The 20,301-nt window shown below is 39.0% G+C and overlaps 10 protein-coding genes across 10 annotated transcripts; 4 read left to right on the forward strand and 6 right to left on the reverse strand.

The window, feature by feature from the left end:
- Positions 1 to 51: 51 nt before the first annotated feature.
- TRS23 (TRAPP subunit TRS23) lies at positions 52 to 954 on the forward strand (the record flags this gene model as incomplete). Its single annotated transcript, XM_448704.1, has 1 exon — positions 52 to 954. The coding sequence occupies one exon, from the start codon at positions 52 to 54 to the stop codon at positions 952 to 954; it is 903 nt and encodes a 300-aa protein (XP_448704.1).
- Positions 955 to 1,585: 631 nt separating this feature from the next.
- Positions 1,586 to 3,163, forward strand: VHS1 (putative serine/threonine protein kinase VHS1; the record flags this gene model as incomplete). Its single annotated transcript, XM_448705.1, has 1 exon — positions 1,586 to 3,163. One exon carries the CDS (start codon positions 1,586 to 1,588, stop codon positions 3,161 to 3,163), a length of 1,578 nt encoding a protein of 525 aa, XP_448705.1.
- Positions 3,164 to 3,701: 538 nt separating this feature from the next.
- On the reverse strand, positions 3,702 to 4,253 carry GVI51_K11121 (gluconokinase; the record flags this gene model as incomplete). Its single annotated transcript, XM_448706.1, has 1 exon — positions 3,702 to 4,253. The coding sequence occupies one exon, from the start codon at positions 4,251 to 4,253 to the stop codon at positions 3,702 to 3,704; it is 552 nt and encodes a 183-aa protein (XP_448706.1).
- A 552-nt stretch (positions 4,254 to 4,805) lies between these two features.
- GVI51_K11143 (uncharacterized protein) lies at positions 4,806 to 5,915 on the reverse strand (the record flags this gene model as incomplete). The annotated part of the gene is made up of 1 exon (XM_448707.1): positions 4,806 to 5,915. One exon carries the CDS (start codon positions 5,913 to 5,915, stop codon positions 4,806 to 4,808), a length of 1,110 nt encoding a protein of 369 aa, XP_448707.1.
- Positions 5,916 to 6,174: 259 nt separating this feature from the next.
- COX20 (Cox20p) lies at positions 6,175 to 6,732 on the forward strand (the record flags this gene model as incomplete). Its single annotated transcript, XM_448708.1, has 1 exon — positions 6,175 to 6,732. One exon carries the CDS (start codon positions 6,175 to 6,177, stop codon positions 6,730 to 6,732), a length of 558 nt encoding a protein of 185 aa, XP_448708.1.
- A 240-nt stretch (positions 6,733 to 6,972) lies between these two features.
- IVY1 (Ivy1p) lies at positions 6,973 to 8,217 on the reverse strand (the record flags this gene model as incomplete). The annotated part of the gene is made up of 1 exon (XM_448709.2): positions 6,973 to 8,217. One exon carries the CDS (start codon positions 8,215 to 8,217, stop codon positions 6,973 to 6,975), a length of 1,245 nt encoding a protein of 414 aa, XP_448709.2.
- A 470-nt stretch (positions 8,218 to 8,687) lies between these two features.
- PCF11 (Pcf11p) lies at positions 8,688 to 10,547 on the forward strand (the record flags this gene model as incomplete). Its single annotated transcript, XM_448710.1, has 1 exon — positions 8,688 to 10,547. One exon carries the CDS (start codon positions 8,688 to 8,690, stop codon positions 10,545 to 10,547), a length of 1,860 nt encoding a protein of 619 aa, XP_448710.1.
- A 176-nt stretch (positions 10,548 to 10,723) lies between these two features.
- SIR4 (chromatin-silencing protein SIR4) lies at positions 10,724 to 15,067 on the reverse strand (the record flags this gene model as incomplete). Its single annotated transcript, XM_448711.1, has 1 exon — positions 10,724 to 15,067. The coding sequence occupies one exon, from the start codon at positions 15,065 to 15,067 to the stop codon at positions 10,724 to 10,726; it is 4,344 nt and encodes a 1,447-aa protein (XP_448711.1).
- A 2,374-nt stretch (positions 15,068 to 17,441) lies between these two features.
- Positions 17,442 to 18,110, reverse strand: ADK1 (adenylate kinase ADK1; the record flags this gene model as incomplete). The annotated part of the gene is made up of 1 exon (XM_448712.1): positions 17,442 to 18,110. One exon carries the CDS (start codon positions 18,108 to 18,110, stop codon positions 17,442 to 17,444), a length of 669 nt encoding a protein of 222 aa, XP_448712.1.
- Positions 18,111 to 19,150: 1,040 nt separating this feature from the next.
- Positions 19,151 to 19,546, reverse strand: HTA1 (histone H2A; the record flags this gene model as incomplete). Its single annotated transcript, XM_448713.1, has 1 exon — positions 19,151 to 19,546. The coding sequence occupies one exon, from the start codon at positions 19,544 to 19,546 to the stop codon at positions 19,151 to 19,153; it is 396 nt and encodes a 131-aa protein (XP_448713.1).
- Between the last annotated feature and the right edge of the window lie 755 nt (positions 19,547 to 20,301).

Raw genomic sequence — 20,301 nt, forward strand, 5'->3', positions numbered from 1 at the left:
CAATTATAATTAAAGTGTGAGCCTGTATACTGTTGCGCAAGGACATTCAAGATGGCACTGGATAGTATTTTAATCATCAATAAGTCGGGAGGGCTTATATACCATAGGAACTTCGAGGATCCTAGGCAGCCGGCGAAGGAAAGTGACATAAGTAAGATGAATAGCAATGACTACTTGATCCTTGCGAGTACATTACACGGTGTGTTTGCGATCGCAACGCAATTGACGCCCACTGCAGTGCAGCTTAAAGCTAACAGCAGTGCGAGCGGTAGTGATGCTAGTGCTAGAGAGATGGACAGTGTGAAGTCTGAAGAGTACAGTACTGTGAGCAGTATCAGTAACAGCTCAATTGCTAGTGCCACTGGTGGTGCTGGCGGTGTGTCTAATACTGCAAAGGTCCCTGGACCCGGTGCGCCAGGACCTAACAAAGCAGCTGCAAACATATTGAATCAGGGCCACCGACACTTAGGCAGTGTTAGCAGTGGTAAGAAAGATGGGAACAACGGTAGAGCACAGATAAGTAACCTGACGCCGTACATACCCTATGTAGGTATGCCACACAACAACATCGCCAGTGGTGGTAACTCCAGCGCGAATAGTCCGATGGATATGGGTAGTTTCAAGGGTGACGACTTCTTTAAAGAGCCATTTGTTAGTTGGAATACGAGTGGTATAAGACATATGAGCACCGACCAGTTCACCATGTTTATATATCAGACCATGACGGGACTAAAATTCGTCGCCATAAAGAATAACCAAGTAGTCGGGTCGCCTAGCTCAAATACAACTGACATTGTGGGAGGGATACATCTTGCAGACAACTTGCTGCGCAAAGTGTACTGCTTATACAGCGATTATGTGATGAAGGATCCATTCTATTCACTAGAAATGCCCATCAAGTCGACTACATTCGATGAAAAACTCCAGCAGATGATACAGAACATGAACTGGTGAATGAGCAGATCAAAGTTAGGTATAACAGTGCAGTATATAGCAGATTATATATTATTTGATAGCATAGGGCAGTTAGCTAAACTGTCAAGTAGCTTTGTATACCCATAAAGTCGAGGTCACCCGTCATCACCCGTCATCACCCAAGTGGTCATATGGTCTGGTGTCACTTATCAGACCAGCTGGTCGAAGCATCGATTGTTCTTTCCCTTTGAGAATTTATGATGATGAGACTATCACACTCCTGGGGAGACCCCACTGTATGTAGTTGAGTCTACTGTTGAGTCCACTGGTGTGATGGGCATCTCTTGGTAGCAGCACAAATTTAAATTTAAGGGAGATTAACAGTAAAAGTCGCAACGATTACCGTTGGAACTTTGGTTAAATTAGTTGGTTTCGAGTAACCAAACGGTTCGACCTTTCTTTTTAGCTGAGTTACTTGCTTGGAAGCACATTGATTTGCCTGGAATATATAAAGAGGACCTGTATTAACAGAGAGAAAATATCTATCGGATGGCTTACAGAGTGAACGGATACGTATCATTTTAGTTATAGTTAAAACACATAGACTGGAGGATATAGTACACTTTTGGATACTAGCGACGTGTATGACCTTTAGGTTGTTGTGCACAGGATGATTACCAAATGCAAGATAAATGACTACCATATTACAGAAGAGATTGGGTCGGGAGCCTACGGCCTGGTGTACAAGGCTGTTCATTACCGTGGTGACATAGTGGACCTCGACGAGCATTCGAACTTGAAGGAGTATGCCATCAAGGCTACTATGAAGAAGTTGAGCAAAGCTGAGAGGATAAGGCTTGGTCTTTCGAATGTATCGCAGAATTTCCAGGCAGTGATACTGGACTGTTTCAGAAGGAACCACTATGTGCTGTCGCTGCCTGAGGTTGACTTAGAGTCTATCAAGAGTCTTAGTGAGGAAGAGTTGTCCAAGATTCCGCAGTACAAGGAAATTGCTCTACATTTGAAAGTTCATGATCATAAGAACATAGTTACCATCTATAAAGTGCTCGAATCTCCTGTGGCTACGTTCATTGTTATGGATTACTACAAGATAGACCTGTTCACTTCCATTGTTGACATGCGACATTTCCAAGCCAATGGACGACTGATAAAGAAAGTCTTCCTGCAGATATGTTCTGCAATTGAATACTGCCATAAGAACGGGATATTCCATTGTGATATAAAGCCCGAAAACATGCTTCTGGATAGCGACGATAACGTCCATTTGTGTGATTTTGGGTTAGCCACCACTGCACCTTACTTAACACCAAACGTATGCATTGGAAGTTCATACTACATGGCTCCAGAGAGAATCTCCTACTCTGATGATACAGAGGCATTTGAAGAAAGCGAATATGAGCAAGATAATGAAGATAGTAAAAGTTTCCATATCGATTATGAGAATGGGAATACAAATAAGAATCATAACGAGAAAACGATTATAAGCACCGCGTATAACAATAGGCATAGTAAAAGATATTTGTCCTTCTCTACAGCGAGCGCTGATGTGTGGTCCTTAGGGATCATTTTAATTAACTTATCATGCGTTAGGAATCCATGGTTAAAAGCACATCAGACAGACGACAATACTTTCTATTATTATGTAAGGGACCCCAAGGTACTGCTAAAAATCCTACCCATTTCACAAGAATTCTTTCGGTTATTAAAGAGAATACTTAAGGTTGATCCAAGCCGCAGAATTAGTATCCAGAATTTGATGCTTTCAGTGAAATCTATAAAATCTTTCACAGAGGCAGGTCCTTTGAGTACAGTGGAAGAGCTCTCGAATGAAGACTATGACTACTATACAAACTATTTTGATTCTGTTGGGGCAAATACAAAGAGTCAATTAAAACCTCTTCTCCATAATAGAGCATCTTCTAGTTACTTGGACAGTGGGGATCATATGCCATCCAAGAGGATGGATGTAGAACATAGCCCCAATAATATACACCCTTCGAAAAATACCATCGTTATACCCGAAAGTCCTAAATTGAATGAAATTGCAGATAATGAGAACGAGAACGACGATATGAGAAGAGAGGGATCACCTATCGAGCATAAAAACTTCAAGCACTCTGAAATAATCAACCAGGCCTCGAGGCCAAAGACGGACGAAAACCCATTACCAGAATTTCAAGAAAGGTTAAAATATTTAAAGATGGATTTGTCATCGATTAACCGGTGATGATGTCCTCGTAACCTATTATTGTTCTTACATATTGATCTGGTTTTGAATAATGACTGCTAATCATAGCCAATGGGAAGAAATCTATTTACTTAATTTAATGACTATTACGATAAAATTCTAATGTGAAATGAACCTAACTAACTAATTTATTCATTTTTTAATTATTCAATTTTTATATATTCAAGGTAATATATTCACTTCTTTACAAACATTATGAGCATTAAATGTAGCTATAATGTGTCTTCCAGTGCAAAAGAATATGTATACATTCACCATACTGCTCCGTATGTGAAATGGAATGGTAATGATCCACAACTTTGTATGTACAAAACGTTATCAGGTATCTAATCTAACAAATAAAGATTGTAACCCAGATACCAGTCTTTCTTCAGAAATAAAGAAGATCAGATTTTTTATTCATCAATTGTGATGGCCGGCATAGCAGGCAATCCCACGAGCAAGCTATGCAAGCTACCATTTCTTTTTAGTTATAGAATTTATCTTTGAAGAGGAAAGATAAAACGAGTGGCAGTTTTTACAATACGGTATTGGTGTACTTTAGAACATCATCTTCAATTTCATCAAAGCCCTTATGGTCTAGCAGTACGACTACACAGTTGGCCTCACTCTCTTCTGGCAATTGCAAGTCCTTGAATTGGGACTCCATCATGTTAGACTTCATGAAGTGGCCTTTCCTGCTGTTCAATCTGTTCAAAATCTCCACCTTGCTACCATACAGGAATACAAAGTGGTACTCAACGTCAGGACGAGTAGAGCGTATCAAGTCTCTGTATGACTTCTTCAAACTGGAGCAAGCCACCACGCTGACTCCGCAACCACCTTCCTCAGCGGATTGAGCAGACTTTAGCGCAACTTCTTTCAACCACCCCCATCTGTCATCATCATTTAGTGGATTACCACTGGCCATCTTGTCGATATTAGCCTTTGGGTGAAGCTCATCGCCTTCAACAAACTTGATCCCAGGATACTTGGTACTATATTCTTTCAAGAGCCTTGCAGCAACAGTTGACTTCCCTGTACCTGCAGTACCAGCCAATACGATCACCTTAAGTTTGTGGTTTGTCATTTCTAAATGTTATATTTTGGGAGTTGCAGTGAACAAGATAGAGATAAGAGGGCCCAAGCCATGCAACGCACAATACATAGATACTTGTTTAAATAGTAAAGAAGTAGAGCCCTGGCTCGATTGTTCTACTTCAAATAGGAGATCGTTCAATTGGAACTGCACTATAAAAGTGGAGAGAGCTTCCCAGTTGATAGTGGTGAGGGGTGGTGAGGGAGCTGATGGGAACCGATGGATTAGCTAAAATGGTACCAACAAATGGAGGTGCTGTAGAGGGTTATCGAAGCCAATCTCTGTCCTCCTATTTCCAAAGTGATCGACGTTCATACTTAGGAGTAAGAGAATGCCAAAGGGATCCCCTTCCTGTGGGAGTTCCATAAGATGCAGTTGACCAAGCAAGAAAGGTGTCACTGGGACCTCACATTCCACCTGATGTCATCACTGCTCGAATGATAACCAACTGTTAGTTCTAGTTATACATTAATTATACATCTATATATAACTACATGCTCTATAGATAATGCATTAGTTAAATTGTTTTTATGTTTATAAATGCTAGGTGAAGAAGGTCAGGTCCGGCTGCCCTCCCATGCTGATGATCAATGCTGTCAAGTCTTTGTTGGCAGTATCTCTTATGTGAGACCAGAGCTCTGGGTTACTGAGCATCTCCTGATCTTTGTAGAACTTTGTGATGAACTGTTTGATGCGTTTTAAGTCTCTCTTCTCAAGTTCAGACGCATGCGTTATTTCAGTGATTAGGTAAACCAGTGGTAGCGGTGAATTCATCGCGATTTCGTCTTTCAGTGTGATATCATTATTCGAAAGGCACATAATGGTCCGCACTGCCTTCATTAGCGATTTCCAATTACTGTGGTAGTCATCTATCTGGAAGAACCAGGGGATAATGGATGTTATTAAGTCGTAAGGCCGCTTTATATAGAAATGCTTACGCATCTTCTTCATCGAATAAATCGCATGCTTCTCGAAGTACAGTTTATACTGGGAGTAGAATATTGGAGGGAAGTCTGTTCTGTAGCCTATCTGTTGCTTGGTCTCCGTTGCATATGGCTCATCAATAGTATCTATATCGTTTGCCAGAAACTTCTCTCTGTGGGAAAACCTCATATGCATATCTCTGATCTCTTTCACATCAAGTAACTCGTTTTCCTGTAAATACTCCATCATATGATCGTCTACAAAGTATGCTATTTTACGCTCCAACGATTCATAATTGTGCAGCATGTAATTAACCATAATCATATTCTTGAAAAGAGACCTGTTTACAAGAAACTGCTGTGTCCGCCACAATTCATGGTTTCCATCTGACTGCTCAGTAACTAAAATGTGTCTTTCGTCCTCCCAGGTATACCTCTCCCAGAACACTTTCTCTAATAGGATGTTACTGGTCTCTAATGATCGGTGGAAGTGCTTATTTACCATAGTCATCGCAGGTTCTCCACACGTATGCACAAAAATCCGCCGTATTACTTCAACCGGTAGATCCTCCAACGTCATCTTACGTCTGTGTCTTCTATGGTGCTTGGTATGTGCTGCTCTTTTCCTAGCTTTCTTCTCAACATAGAACGGCTGTCGTAGTTTGTATTGTCGCTTCAAGTGCGACAGATGACCCACCCTGCTGGGCAGACCTGCCATGATGTACCCCATAGCGCTATTCCTCGTTCAATATCAACTATACATGCACCAAGAGGCTGATATCTATACTTCAATCTATGTTGGAAGCTCATCTTTTAACTTCGAATCATTAAGCTCATCGCAAAATTGTTTCAGATTTTTCAAAAAAATGAAGTTAAAGGATTTGAGCAAGGTAATGAGTCTTTCATAGAGCAATTTGAAAGTTGTATTAATGTCATATTGAGTTGGCATTGCCATATTTTAGTCAATTGCGTTAGGTTCACTTGAGAAAATGTGGAATCCATTCAAGAAGTCGGAGGAGAAGCCCCAAGTGGCGGAGGATTTGCCTACTAATTACACTCCTGGTCAGAAGATTTTACTAGAGGACACACGTCCCAAGTTTCAATCGGATATATCAAAAGGTGATGTTGCAGCGTCGAAGGAGCAGGCCTCTTTACGAGCTGCTTGGGAATCGATATCCTGGAATGACTTTACACTGGAGAAGTTGACAAGTATTCCTTGTTTTAGGGATGCTGGCATGGTCGGTTTCAGTAGTATGTTTGTAACAGGATCGGTGATCCTTCTTTACCACAAGAATATTAATAAAGCTATGAACTGGGCCGTAGGTGGTTTGATGTTGGGATCTATAGTTGGCTGGGAGCAATGCAGGATGAAAAGAAAGCGAAGTTTCCAGGTTGCACAGATGGCTATGGAGACTGTTGCTAAAAAGGAAAAGCCAATGAAGCATAAGGTGGAGCATGATCCTAAGTTGTTGGACCAGTGGGAAGGTAGATCAGGTCTGAAACCTAATGGTCCATCAGACTCAAAACCGTGGTACAAATTTTGGTAACTTTCAATGCTGAACAAACAGAGTACATTAATGATCATCAACTTCCAATACATTAGCCAAGTGATGTTAAATTGTTTCTAAATTATTCACTCTCTAATGAAACTTGAACTTTAAAGTTGTTTCAAATTATCTACAGTCATGTAAATATTTATTAGTATAGCTGTATAGAGATAAGTCTAAATTTGGCTAATGGTATAATAGTCGTATTTTTCTACTCAACCCAAAGCTTTAGACATAACACTAATCTTCTTCATCGATTTTAAGTTTGTCTAAACCACTAAGAATGTTCTCTGAACTGCCAGCGTCTTCTAAGTCATCCTTACGAGTTGGAGGTAAAGAGAAAGAATTTTCAGTAACATCATAATTATTCTCGCTTTCTCTGTCTATGCTATTCTGTGCTTCTTGATCCTGACTCTCATCACCTCTTAAAAGCGAGCTTTGGTCATTTGTTTTTATACTGCCTTCTTGAATAGCTTTTATGGGTGATCGCAGACCTGTCTGAGAGGGTGAAAGACTAGCTCTCCCGCCATTGTCGGATTGTGTTTTAGTCAATGTTGGTTGTGCTGCTGTCGGATTATCTTGCTCTTCTTCGGTCTCCATCGTGTCCTTGTTGTATTGATCATCGCTAACTTGTAACAAATTATCAAGGCCACCTCCAGCCCATCCTTTTCTGGCAATATTTTCTGATATTTCTAATTGAGCCCTGGATAGTGAAGCCACTTTTCCAAGCACTTTGCTACATGTAGACTCCACCAATTCATATGAGTCGACATAGTAGTTATGCTTTAACGTCTCGAGATCATCGAGAGTGTTCTGGAGACTTAGCAAGCTCTCTCTATATGCCAATAGGTTCCTTATTTTACGCTTCCCTAGCTGCCTGTTGTGTTTCTCTTGTAATCTCAATTTTACCGTCTCAGATTTGCTCTTCGCTTTGAAGCTATTTTCTAATGTCTTCGAATCTACTTTAAATTCATCTATGTCTTTTAGTAAATTCTCTCCAAGGTACTCATCTAAGTAATTGGCCATTATTAAGTCATGGTTGCCCACTAAATAGAAGAGCCCGCCAGCGCTCAGAAGATTTTGTGCAATATCATCGCCACAGCCCTTCAGTCTTGCTATACTCTCTAGACTCTTTGCCATCGCATTAGCCTCAGTGGCTACACTATTTAGAGCCTTGGAAAATCGGTAAGAAGTCTCGTGAAGTTCCTTGAGCGCGTCCGATGTAAGCTTAACGTCTCTCTTGGTGACAAAGCTTTGGATATCGCTAATAGAGCTCACTCCTGATGCCACACTTGACGTTCTCCTCGTATGCATCTGAGATCGAGGTGTGATAGGTTCCTCTAGATAACTCCGGCGGTCTGGCGTATGCATGTCTTCCTTGTTGCTCATCTGGCCATGGCTTTCGCCGTTCACCAAAGGATAGAACTCAGATAAGTGCGCCGCATACCGCGCAGGAGACTTGAAGTTCTCCTCTTTGCCATTCATTCCAGCTGATACTTCCAAGTTAAAACTTGTTTTTGAATTCCTGAATCCTTTAAAGGGTTCTTGTTTATAAACCACTGACTGCTGTTCGCTACGCCGACCAATTCCACCAGGGAAAGCGAGCTTTATCTCTTGTATACACAGCAAATCCCAATTAGAGAAACACCAGTCTAGTCGCCTATTGCTGCTGCGTCCATGAGCTTCACTCGCCCAGCATTGTCGATGCCTAAGGTTATCAATTTTAAAGCTTTTCCTGGCAATTTTTGCAAAAAAGCTGGGAATTGGGACCCTCATCGCAGAACAAAACTTACAATGAACTGACTCATAAGTAGAAGGATAGTTTGTTTGGGGACTTCTCTGGCTAGTTGAATAACTCACAAGGACGGTAAAGGAAGTAGCATAGCAATCTGGGTTCTGGCAGCGTTTTTTATTAGTTGAACTTGCCATTAAAGTTATACATATTGGTATAAAGGATGGACAAAGAGACTGAGGCAACGGTAAAGGAGTTTGAGGGTGTGTTAGATGAGCTAACATTTAACTCGAGGCCCATAATTACCACGCTGACGCGAATGGCAGAGGAGAATATATCATGTGCACAGTATTTTGTAGATGCGGTTGAAGCCAGGATTGAGAAGTGGAAACCTAGTCAGAAGTTATTTGCATTTTACGTTATGGACTCTATCTGCAAGAATGCTGGGAGTCCCTACACCATATATTTCAGCAGAAATTTGCCTAACCTATACCGGAAAGCTTACTTACTTGTCGACAATCAAGTCCGGACGAAGCTAATAAGGATGTTCAAGACATGGGTTGAGCCCAACCAGTCAACTGGTGGTTCCACTTTTCTATTTGAGAAGACTGCTTTGGATAAGATAGAACAGTTTTTGATTAAGGCTAGTGCTTTACACCAAAAGAATTTGGAGTCACAATTGCCAAAACCAACTGTACCGTTACTGTTGAAGGAAATAGACAAGCTAGCATATATTACAAATGAAAGGCTCAAGGATCAGCCTAACGATGACAAGTTACAGAAGAAAATAATGGTTTTGCAGCAATTAAAGAAAGAACTGCAAAGAGAAAGGATGGCTAGCAGTGCATTGAAGCAAGTGCAAATGCAATTACGGAATATTTTTGCTCAAGATTACCAAAAATTACAGGATAAGCTTCGTTATCAACAGCAGCAACAGCAACAGCAGCAACAGCAGGAACAATTCCTTGAACAGCAACCAACCAAAACTGGTGATGCACAATCAAGTAGGTCGACTCCAGATATGCTCAGTGGCTCTGCAATTCCATTATTCGGAGATCAAAATGGGTCAACATTATTTGGTGAATCGACTCCAATGTTCTCTACCCCAGATTTTGTAGAAATTGATAACAACAAAAATCATCAACTTAATAAATTGAAATCTCTGTTCAATGAGTTAGATTCTGTTGGGCTTCTATACAAGCCAAAGAATGAATCTATAGTGACTCTTTATAATAAGCTTAATGGTATAACTGGGGATAATGAGGTTGATTTGAAATTGAAAGAATACAACCAACTCAAACAAGTACCTACCGTATCCGTCCTGCAGGGTATAATTAATGATTGTAAGGCTTACTTCGCTACAGCAAATATCGACATATTAAATTCACCAAATCTACAATTAAATCAAGGGAATCTACTTAACCATAACTCTACAGTAGATGTGAGGCTAGTTAACTTATTATATCGCTCAAAGCCAAACAAGTGTCTTACCTGTGGTAAAAGATTTGGTAACTCCATGGAGGATAAGAAGGCTGAAGCGGATCACTTAGATTGGCACTTTAGAATCAACAAGAGAATAAAAGGTTCAAGATTAGTGAATAATCCATTTACGTCTAGCAATGTCTCTTCGACTCAGAAGAACATTCAATCAAGGACTTGGTTCCTGAATGACAGTGATTGGGTTAAATTTAACGATGATGAAATCGTTTCAACTACCAGAGACATTGATCAACGTCATAACAAGGAAAAGAACAAAAGTTCCGAGGATGCATATAGTAAAATTGCTAGTGAATCACTAGCAAAGAGCGAATCTACAGATTTCATTGATGTGAACGACCTAAGGAAAAAATATGTTGTTGTTCCAGAGTCATCGGATGACATGAGCTTTCAATGTCCAATTTGTAAAGAGACCGTTTCCAGTGTTTTTGATGAGGATAGTGGTGAATGGATTTGGAGAAATACCATATCAGTAGATAGTAAATTTTTTCATGCAACATGTTATTTTGAAGCAGCACAGTCGAGAGACAGTTTGGCTGGTGTAACAGCAGACTTACAAAAATTAAAGCAATTACTGAAAAACTAAACGATAGAAGATTGTACAGCGTTTGGGAAATCTGACAATGTATATACGCATTTGATAATCTTTGAGTTGTAACAAGAAGTTATCATCAATTTCATGCACTATCATTCTATATAAGATCGTGATTTCCTAAAAAGTCTATTTATTTGATTATAGGGCATATATATTAAGTTAGAATATTAATCTTCGTTAGATTCCTTTTGCAATTTCAAATACTTTGCTTCCAATTCTCTATATTTCTTCGCCAGATTCGAAAGCTCTTCCTCTTTACTTCTCAGCCTTGTTTTTAATGAAATGGACTTTGTCTCATTTTGAATCAAATTATCAGTAAGCTCTTTGATGATAATCCTATACACAGAGTCAGAGTTAGCATATCCCGCAGTATGTGGCATTTTGTAGTCATTGTCAGCAGATTCGGGAGATGTTTTTGAGTCAATTATTTCGTGCTTATCTGGATTCTCTGTTTTCGAAGCTGAGCTAGTTTCTTCATTGCTTGTTAATGCACTTGGCGACTGTGAGGATTTAGTGCCTACGTTACTCATATGCGTATCATTAGTAGTCATGATCTCCTTAGTTACTAATAAAGGTATATTTGGAATAGATTCTAATTCGATCGGGTTTGTGGCAATTTTGATATCATATCTGGGACTGTCCAACTCTGACTCTATATGTGTGATTCTCGGAGGAGACTGACCTCTGAAGTCTGAACTCTTAGACATATCAGACCTAGAGACAGGTTGTCTGTTATCCCTAATATGGTCACTATTGAGACTATTACCAGAGTTTTTCCTGTAGGCATTACTTGATGATACATCCTCAGTAGATTTATCGTCTATCATAACAGATGATATTAATGGCCATTCATCAGCTTGGATATCCATGTTTTTAATGAAATTCAGTGCCTTTGGAACATCCCACACTCTAATGTTCTTCGGAATGTTAACTAGCTTTCTTTCTAAATTTTTCCAGAGTTGATTATTTGAGTTATTACCTTCTATTTTAATGATGATGTCAACATCATTGCTAAAGACCTTGGCAACATTGACTTTAAATTCATTGACAAAAACATGAATAATTGTAGTAATCTCTGGGTCAAAAAGCAAGGACTCTGGATCGGCAAAGAAGTAAACATAAGCAGATCGAAGGTGGTTTAACCATTGGGACCTCCATTTATGCTTAGATGTTCTAACACCATCTGAGTTACTTCCTTTTTTAGAACTTGTAATATCATTACCTTCTTCTTGATTGTCTACTTCAGCATAGTAAGCTGGAGACTCGCTAAAGTGAGTATTCTTTAAGAAAGAGTAATCAGAACGATCTGTAACCATTTTATCGCGTTTATGTAATTGCTGGTAAAGGTGGGCACTCGAAGACAGGTAGTTATCAACAGAACATATATCATTTGTTACACTAACATCAACCCCAGCTTCCAAGGGCAAGTATTGTGGTACAGCCTTCTTAATTATTTCTAATATTGAAGATCTACTATAGGCATTTCTAGTACCCAAGTACTCATTAACCTCAATGTTTAGGAAGCGATCTATCCGCCTTTTTTCGCTCTCAAAATTAAAGGCTTGAGCTGATTCGGATAATGATGAAGTGGTAACTTCTGTAGAAGAAGAACCAATATAGTTTCTTAAGTAACTTGGGATTCTATCGGAGTCCACAGAATTATTATCTGAAGATAATTCAATATCAGAGTCCTCGTCTGAAAGATAAATCATTTGCATCTTCCCATAGTTATCGTCAGATTGGTCATTGTCATTTTTAGTAGAGTAATGATTATCCTCGATCAAAACTCCACTGAGGGGTTTAAGCAACCTAGAAACACTTCTTCGATTGGCCTCTCTTCCTATGTCAGGCACAATTGGATCATCAGAAGATTTGCTTAAGCTGTTTTTCCTCAATCTATTCTTTTTATGTGTAGCTACGTTTGTACTGAACGGTATGTTTTCCTCTCGAATTAATGCAATCGGTACCTCATTATGTTCAACGCCAGACGAGTTAGATTTACTTCTTTCATCAGAAGAATCCAATAAGGCCTTTTGGTTGAAACCATTTAGGATTTTGGTTGCAAGATCATCATCTCCCATCACATTTGTACCTTCAGGATTTTTTTCCGGAGGTTTACTGTCAATTGTGGTTATTGGCGTCGTCAAATTTTTGGTTTCGTTGCTCGAAGAATCAGTATAATTATTACTATTGGAATTAATTTCAGGAACTTCTTTTGTTTTAGGGCTCATTGATATTTGTTCAACATCTTTAGCAGTATGTGGTTCATTTTGAAACTCTTTCTCTGTTCCATATCCAGCATCTTTAGATTTTTTGTGCAAAGGTTGCGAGGAGTCATCATGGTCTAAGTAATCATCCACTACACTCTCTGGAAGAGGTCTCTTACTGTGTTTGAAGCTACTCTCATCTGTTGACTTACTTTTATCTTCTGTTGCAGCAAGATGAGATCTATGATCAATATCTTGATAGCCCACTTCCTTATCTTTCATGTTGTCTGCATCGTTAGCTTGGATGTGGCTTTGTTTCTTGAATATTAAATTATCAACAACAGTCTTATCTTCCTGAGTAGCGTTCTCATTTTTATTTTCGACTCTTTTATCCACAGTTGAGCTATCATTAACTGGTCTTGAAGGTTCGGTGATTTTTGGGAGAGGATTCTCTTCCCCATAATCTTCATGTAGACTCTGTTGGTCAAGCAAACCTTCAGGATCTTTAGTTATAGATTGTGAGCTGATCTCCTTACTTTTATTATGTGCAATGGGGTATTCCGTATCGCTGTTGTCGGATGACGTTATACTTTTTAAGTCTTTTGTTTCAGGAACATTGGATTTGTTTTCAATTTCCTTTGTTTTGTCATCTAATGTTGAAGCGGGATACCTTGGTGTACTTTGTTTGATAACATTGTATTTTTCAGTTTGTTTCGTCTTAACTCCTGTATCGTCAGAGATTTTAGGAGCCTGTCGACTTCCAGATAAAATAATACCGTCACGTAAAGCATGTGGGCCTTCCATGCAGCCATCTGCAGAAAGCGATCTTTTGTAATGGCTGCTAGCAACCCTTTTTACTTGAGCAGATCCTAGTGAAACTTTTTCTATCTCATTATTAGTTCCTGATAATCTCGACTCGTCATCACTCTGATTAGTTTGTGGTGTTTTAGCAATAAAAATACCGCTGTCTTTGTTCAATTTTTCATAGTCTGCTCTGTCTTGAGTAGTATTATTAATTGTTATTAAACGGTCATTCAGTTCCGATTTAGTGTCTCTAACTGGATGGCTTGTTGTGGTGCTAGGTGTTTTATGATTAGGTGATCTAGGGCTTCCCGATTTGCTGGAGCTCTGACTTCTTTGTACAAGTAATTGTTTCACGTCCGTTAAGAATGAACCTCCCGTTCTAGTATTACCCTGTTCATGATATATGGCATCTTGCCTAGGATAGGAACTGATACTAATTGTGTTTGAACGTGATATATCTTCCGGGTGCTCCAGAATGGGAGAAGATGTGTTGCTTGTTAGTTGAGGTACGATTTCATTACCTGCCACATAACCTAATATCTGGACATTGTGTGAGTTAGTTTCCGAGTTGAGGTGGTGTGCGTCATTAATTGTATTTGGTATTGAATTACGTGTATGAATAGGCATAATTTCCTCATTGTGCCTTGGATGGGTGATAGGGAGCAATTGCGGAGTGCTGTCTGATCTTCGTTGCCTTTGTGGAGCAGACATTACATGGCCATAGCTATTAACTATATTATATGCGCCATAACTTGGCACACCATTAATTCGTTGATTAGTTTGTTGATATTGTACTGGAATTTGATCTGAATTGTTCATGTAATTGGAATTACTCGAGACCTTTGAACGCAATAATGATAGAAGTCTTGTGTTTCCTTGTTTCCGAAAGTGCGCGTCTCTGTAAGTCTGTATATTAGATCCATAATTTTGCTCTCTGACTGGTACAGCAGCCAGTTGGTTTTGGAAATTGCTATCCCCGTTCTTTTGATATGCCAGTCGACTCTCAAAGGGTGAAACATAGCCATTGGTGACTATCGTAGTATCCTGTTCAAGCTGTCTTTTTGGTGTGTTACATGCACTTTTAGTATATCTAACAAGTGGTATCAAAGGTGGTTTTCTATTGCGAGGATGAGAGTAGGACGGAAAACTCCTATCTGTCCCATAGTAAACTTCACCGGCAGGTATATAACGACCGTTATTGTTGACGTAAATTCTGTTGCTTGGGTACACTGATTTTTGTACTCGAGGGTCTCCATTTGTATCGGGATAATTATGATATACTATGTTCTCAGTCCGTCCATTTTCTAAATTTTGATTTGCTAAATTGATAGTTTTATTCATTGGACTAACTAGTTCACTATTAGTTGGGCCATTCATAGAATTCACAACATATTGTTGGCCTTCGTATGTTCTGTTAGTTGTTACATGAGATGATTCTATTGTAGAGCTATAATTTGGTGCAGGCTGTGAAATTTGATCTTGCGGTAGCTCCTGTGCCATTTTTTATTATGAGTACAACAGTAGGTTAAATATTAAAAGTTTTAGTATCGGAGCTTGGTGGAATGGCAGTAAGGTTATTCAAGTATAGAATCCTGGGTTATGCTCGTGATTTGTTTGGTCACTGATTTTGCGTGCGCTGATCAATGTAAAAGACGTACTATCAAAGGGAATGGATAATTAATGTTATTACCAGTTTGTTAATAAAAATTAATTGCTCTCCTCTAAATTATGTTTATTTTGCTTCCACAATCACGACAAAACAATGACTTCGTTGTATATTTTCTTGAATTATAATTTGGATGCAACCAATGTGAAGAAAAAACTAAAGTCGCTCAGTAATACCGTTCAGTCGATTTTCTTTCTTTAATTATATTTGAAAATATTTGTCCTATTCGTATATTTCGGTTATTGACGTCGGTACAACAAACGTTTCTTTGCGCTAGTTTTCAATTTCTCAACGTTTGTGTACTATAAACTGCCTATTGCGACAAAGGTACGGAAACAATGAAATGTTTCTAAAGATGAAAGCTATTCCTATAGTTTTTATCTTGGATAGATTTGAATTCCTAACACAATACAACTATATAATCGCGTATTCATAAAATTCTATACTCTTCAGTTTAGTTAACTGTAATCAATGCATGTGTAATTTGTTTCTAAGATGTTTGGTCTTCATCACTCATTAAGAACAACAAAGACCCTTAGAATGCAGCGAGGGTTGCAGCTCGGTCAGAGCGACGTGCAACTATGCCTGTACTAAAAAAAAGTTAACAAAAAGAAGTCGAACGAACAGCGATCATTCCAACACGCTATAGTGGGGGTGAGCTTTGACCAAAAAACAGACTGCTAGCAGAAGTTTGGTGCAAGTGCTGATCCAGGGCAAGTTTAGGTACTACGGCACATCCTATATGAAAAAAGTCGTAGAACGTTAAGAATTTCTGCTAGTTGGAAAACAATAAAGATAACTTTTTTGTTATTTTTACGTGACTTTAGTGTAAGCTGCTAAAAAGGAATTCCCATGTTGGAGCAGTTATTGCAAATGTCGAAGAAAAAAAATATGTACGAGATTGCCCACTTACTCTCTTTAATGTACAAATGATACTAATGTGGAAGTATGTGTTTTTCTGTTGCTGGGTAATGGAAATGATAATATGAAAAGAAAAGATAGGAGAGGAGAGGAGGCACACGAACTTAAACGTTATTGGAATTTGCAAATCCACTAGCCAGCGTATGACTCTCGTTAAATAAAAGTTAAAATCGGATTGCCCATCAGATATTAGCTATTTGAAAAAAAAAATTGTTAAAATTTGATAAAATACATTTTAGTTTTTTCAGAATTCAGAACTATCGAAAGTGATAGACCATATAGATATTTTACGAGAAATAGTCTGGCATCATAGCATATGCAGTGAGAGAATTTTAACCTCCTGTAGGAAATCTTTAACAGACAGGACAATTTCAACTTGCCTGGTGAACTGTGCTTATGTAAGCCGGGTGATAATGACGTGTTCAATAGGCAACCCAGATTCGACGCCTAGTACCGGAATCTTTACATACATACAACCCATCTCATCCTTGTCTACTCTCTTTTTGTTAAAAAAAAGAGCTAGAGTGCTACTTTTTGTAGACCTTGTACCGAGGTAGGCTCCACAATGTCATCTAAAGCGAAACAGTGACGGTTGCGTTATTTATAACTGTAGCAAACCATTCAATGTTGTAGCAAACAAAGCTGCGCAACATCGTTGGGACTCAAATACCTTTAAGCTGATCTTCTAGAGTAAACTCGGAAACCCTTCAAATCGCGCTTAATCTATCAACAGTCAGGGAATAAACTGAAAAATTCAGCGTTAGGACCACCTGGGGTAATGCAGCATGCTTAAATTGGCTATCTTAGACGCAGGATCCTCTTCTTATGCCATTGCTTTCAATATGTATCCAAAGAAAGTTAGACGCTGAAATCTGAGATCTGAAATATACCGCAGAGCCGCCCAAGATTGTTCAAATGCTGGATGATGTTCTTTGTTACGACAAAATCATGTGTAGTTACGTATATAATTATTTATTTGGCAAAGGCACACTGGTGTTATATAGTTAACATTCACTATTTAATAGTTCAAATATAAGTAGTATTTGCTAAAGCTACAACAAGGAGGGGAATCTTGGCAACTCTGAGTGGCATTTCTGTGCTCATCAAGTTGTGTTTGTTTACTGGCTTGCTGGCTTTCTTTTGACGTACAGTAGAGAAAATTCGTTATATTGCTATGTAATAAGGTTGGTATTTAGTAAAAGAGTAAGACACTCTGGGGTGGGGAGGTGTAGGTGATATATGAAAGAAAAATGCAGCAATCTCTTGGCACTATGTTCCTTCTTATCTCTAGTTCTTACCTAGAGCCTTTAGGATAGCAGACCAGACGGTCTCTGGTGGTTGAGAAGCGTCGACGTCGGCCCAGATACCGGTCTTCTTGTAGAAATCGACAATTGGTTCAGTTTGGTCGTGGTAGGCACCTAGTCTCTTCTTCAAAGCATCTTCGTTATCGTCGGATCTTTGGACCAGTGGTTCACCGGTGACGTCGTCCTTCATGTCTTCCTTTGGAGGGTTGAACAACTTGTGGTAAGATCTACCGGAGGCTGGGTGGATCAATCTACCGGTGATTCTGGCGACCAATAGCTCGTCGTCGATCTTCAATTCGACGGCCTTCTCTAGTGGAGTACCTCTTTCCTTCAACATGTTATCTAGCTTTTCGGCTTGTGGGATGGTTCTTGGGAAACCGTCTAGGATGAAACCGTTCTTGCAGGCAGGGTTGTTGGTCAACTCATCCTTGATCATGTTAACCATGATGTCGTCGGAGACCAAACCACCTTGGTCCATAATCTTCTTGGCTTGTAGACCCAGCTCGGTACCCTTGGAGATTTGGGATCTCAACATGTCACCAGTGGCCAAGTGAGCAGCATGGAATCTTTCAACCAAGTTTGGGGCTTGGGTACCTTTACCGGCACCTGGTGGGCCAATCAAGACCATTCTGATAGAGTCGGAGCTAGACATTGTGTTAAAATTGCTTGTGTATGGGGATGTTTTGTTCTGCAGAAAGTATCTAAACCCTATAAGAGAAAAAAACCCTTCAAACCCAATTGAAGTTGCTAACAGTGTCTACTCATTGATATAGCAATCTCTATATATTTATATATGGCTTGTTGGGAGATACGATACGTGGGTTTGGAACTCTACAATTGTGGAATGGTCGATTATTCCGAGGAATGGGAAAGCCCGCAAGAGATAGTCGACGACATGGAATGACAACTTCTCTAACTTGCATTTAATTTCAAAATGGCAACTAAATTTGAAATGCAGGCCCGTACAATCCTGTACAATCCTGTACAATCTTTGTACAATCTTTGTACAAGAGTTGCACAATTGAACACTTCCAATTTGCTGTTCATTCAGTGTTGTTTATTCAAAAAATTTCAATTTTTTTTTTTTCAAAAATTTTTTTTTTTCAAAATTCAAGTGGTGCGAGTGCATCTTCGCCATATGAATAATGTCTTGTTCACTCGGGTTCAAAGGTGCTATAGAGGGAGAGTAACATTGAACTGGAATGTCATCGTTGAGATGATGTAGCAGCAAGCCTCAGGCCTCTGGGTGATTTGGGTTCCTGACATAGCTGGACATGGTCTTGTAGTTTTCCGAGGACAATTACAATCCCGATACTTTCAAGAACAAGAGAAAACTCCTTTGATCCTTAATAAGAGTGGGATTATCGATAAACACATGATTTGATTATACTGAGATTGGTAATGAGTACATCGAGCACATACGTTAAAATTGAAAAAAAAATAAGTGCTGGACTTCAAATTCATTTGACTTGATAAATGATATGGAATTAATATAGTACATTAGGAAGGAAAATAAAAAAAATATAACGTAAATACCCCCAAAATTATATATAGAAAACAAAAAGTTGTTGTAGTATTTTATTTTGAACTGAAAAAATTAAGACTTTGGAATGCAGATTTTAGAATTGATAAAATAGATCAAAAAATTATTGTTGTTGTTGGATTTTTTTGATTATTGGACTAATTCTTTTCTTACAATTCTTGAGAAGCAGAAGGCTTGGCAGACTTCTTTGGCAACAAGTTTTGGTGAATGTTTGGCAAGACACCACCTTGAGCGATAGTGACGTTACCCAACAACTTGTTCAATTCGTCATCGTTTCTGATGGCTAATTGCAAATGTCTTGGGATGATTCTGCTCTTCTTGTTGTCTCTGGCAGCGTTACCAGCCAATTCCAAGATTTCAGCAGCTAGATATTCTAGAACAGCGGTCAAGTAGACTGGAGCACCAGAACCAATTCTTTGAGCGTAGTTACCACGTCTCAAAAGTCTGTGAACTCTACCGACTGGGAATGTTAGACCAGCCTTAGCAGATCTAGTTTGAGAAGCCTTAGCAGCAGAACCAACTTTACCACCTTTACCACCGGACATTGTTTAATATGTGTGTAGTTTGTTTGTTTTTTGGTTATTAAAATATTGTTTTCGCAAATGAGATAGCTTTAATTAAAAAATTATCTTATATGGTTTTGATTTTCTGTTTCTTTAATATTTGAAGAGAGCAAGAAAGATTAAAGAAGTTGGGCAATACTGAAGTTAACTCTGTTTATATACTTTTTTATTTCTTTCTTCTAAAATAACCAAATCCCAGATACCGTTCACCAGAGAGACACTATAGATAGAGAGAGCAATTTTTGAAGTGGCAAAGGATTATAAGAGACTGTAAAGCTATTGCTTATCATTCTGAGAGAATATAACACTGAATATCGAGTAGCAAGTACACTAACGACCAGCCCCTTCCCATTATAGAGGCAGGTAGACTAATTACGTATCCAAACCACACAAAAACCTTTTATTGTGCACCACTTTCTTAACTCTATGTACTTCAAGCCACCACACAGCACATTATAGAAAGGGAGATAAGTTCTTTGTTGGTGGGTATAATTTACCGTTCCCATATTTTCACCCCCCATCTGACCATACTTAAGTGTGAAATATCTGGAACACCATCTATGTTCTCTGTTTGACCCGAAAGCTCACTCGACGTGAACTTGTCGAAGTGGGCGGACTCTTCCCCCCTTCCCTTCTCTCATTTCTCTAGAATAATATGAGAAAATTAGGTCCGTAGCACTATAGACGAGAAAAATTAACTGTATCTCTACGATTGTTTCTCTGATAATCTTCTTCCT

The sequence above is a fragment of the Nakaseomyces glabratus genome, chromosome K (assembly GCF_010111755.1).
Source record: "Nakaseomyces glabratus chromosome K, complete sequence".
NCBI lineage: Eukaryota > Fungi > Ascomycota > Saccharomycetes > Saccharomycetales > Saccharomycetaceae > Nakaseomyces > Nakaseomyces glabratus.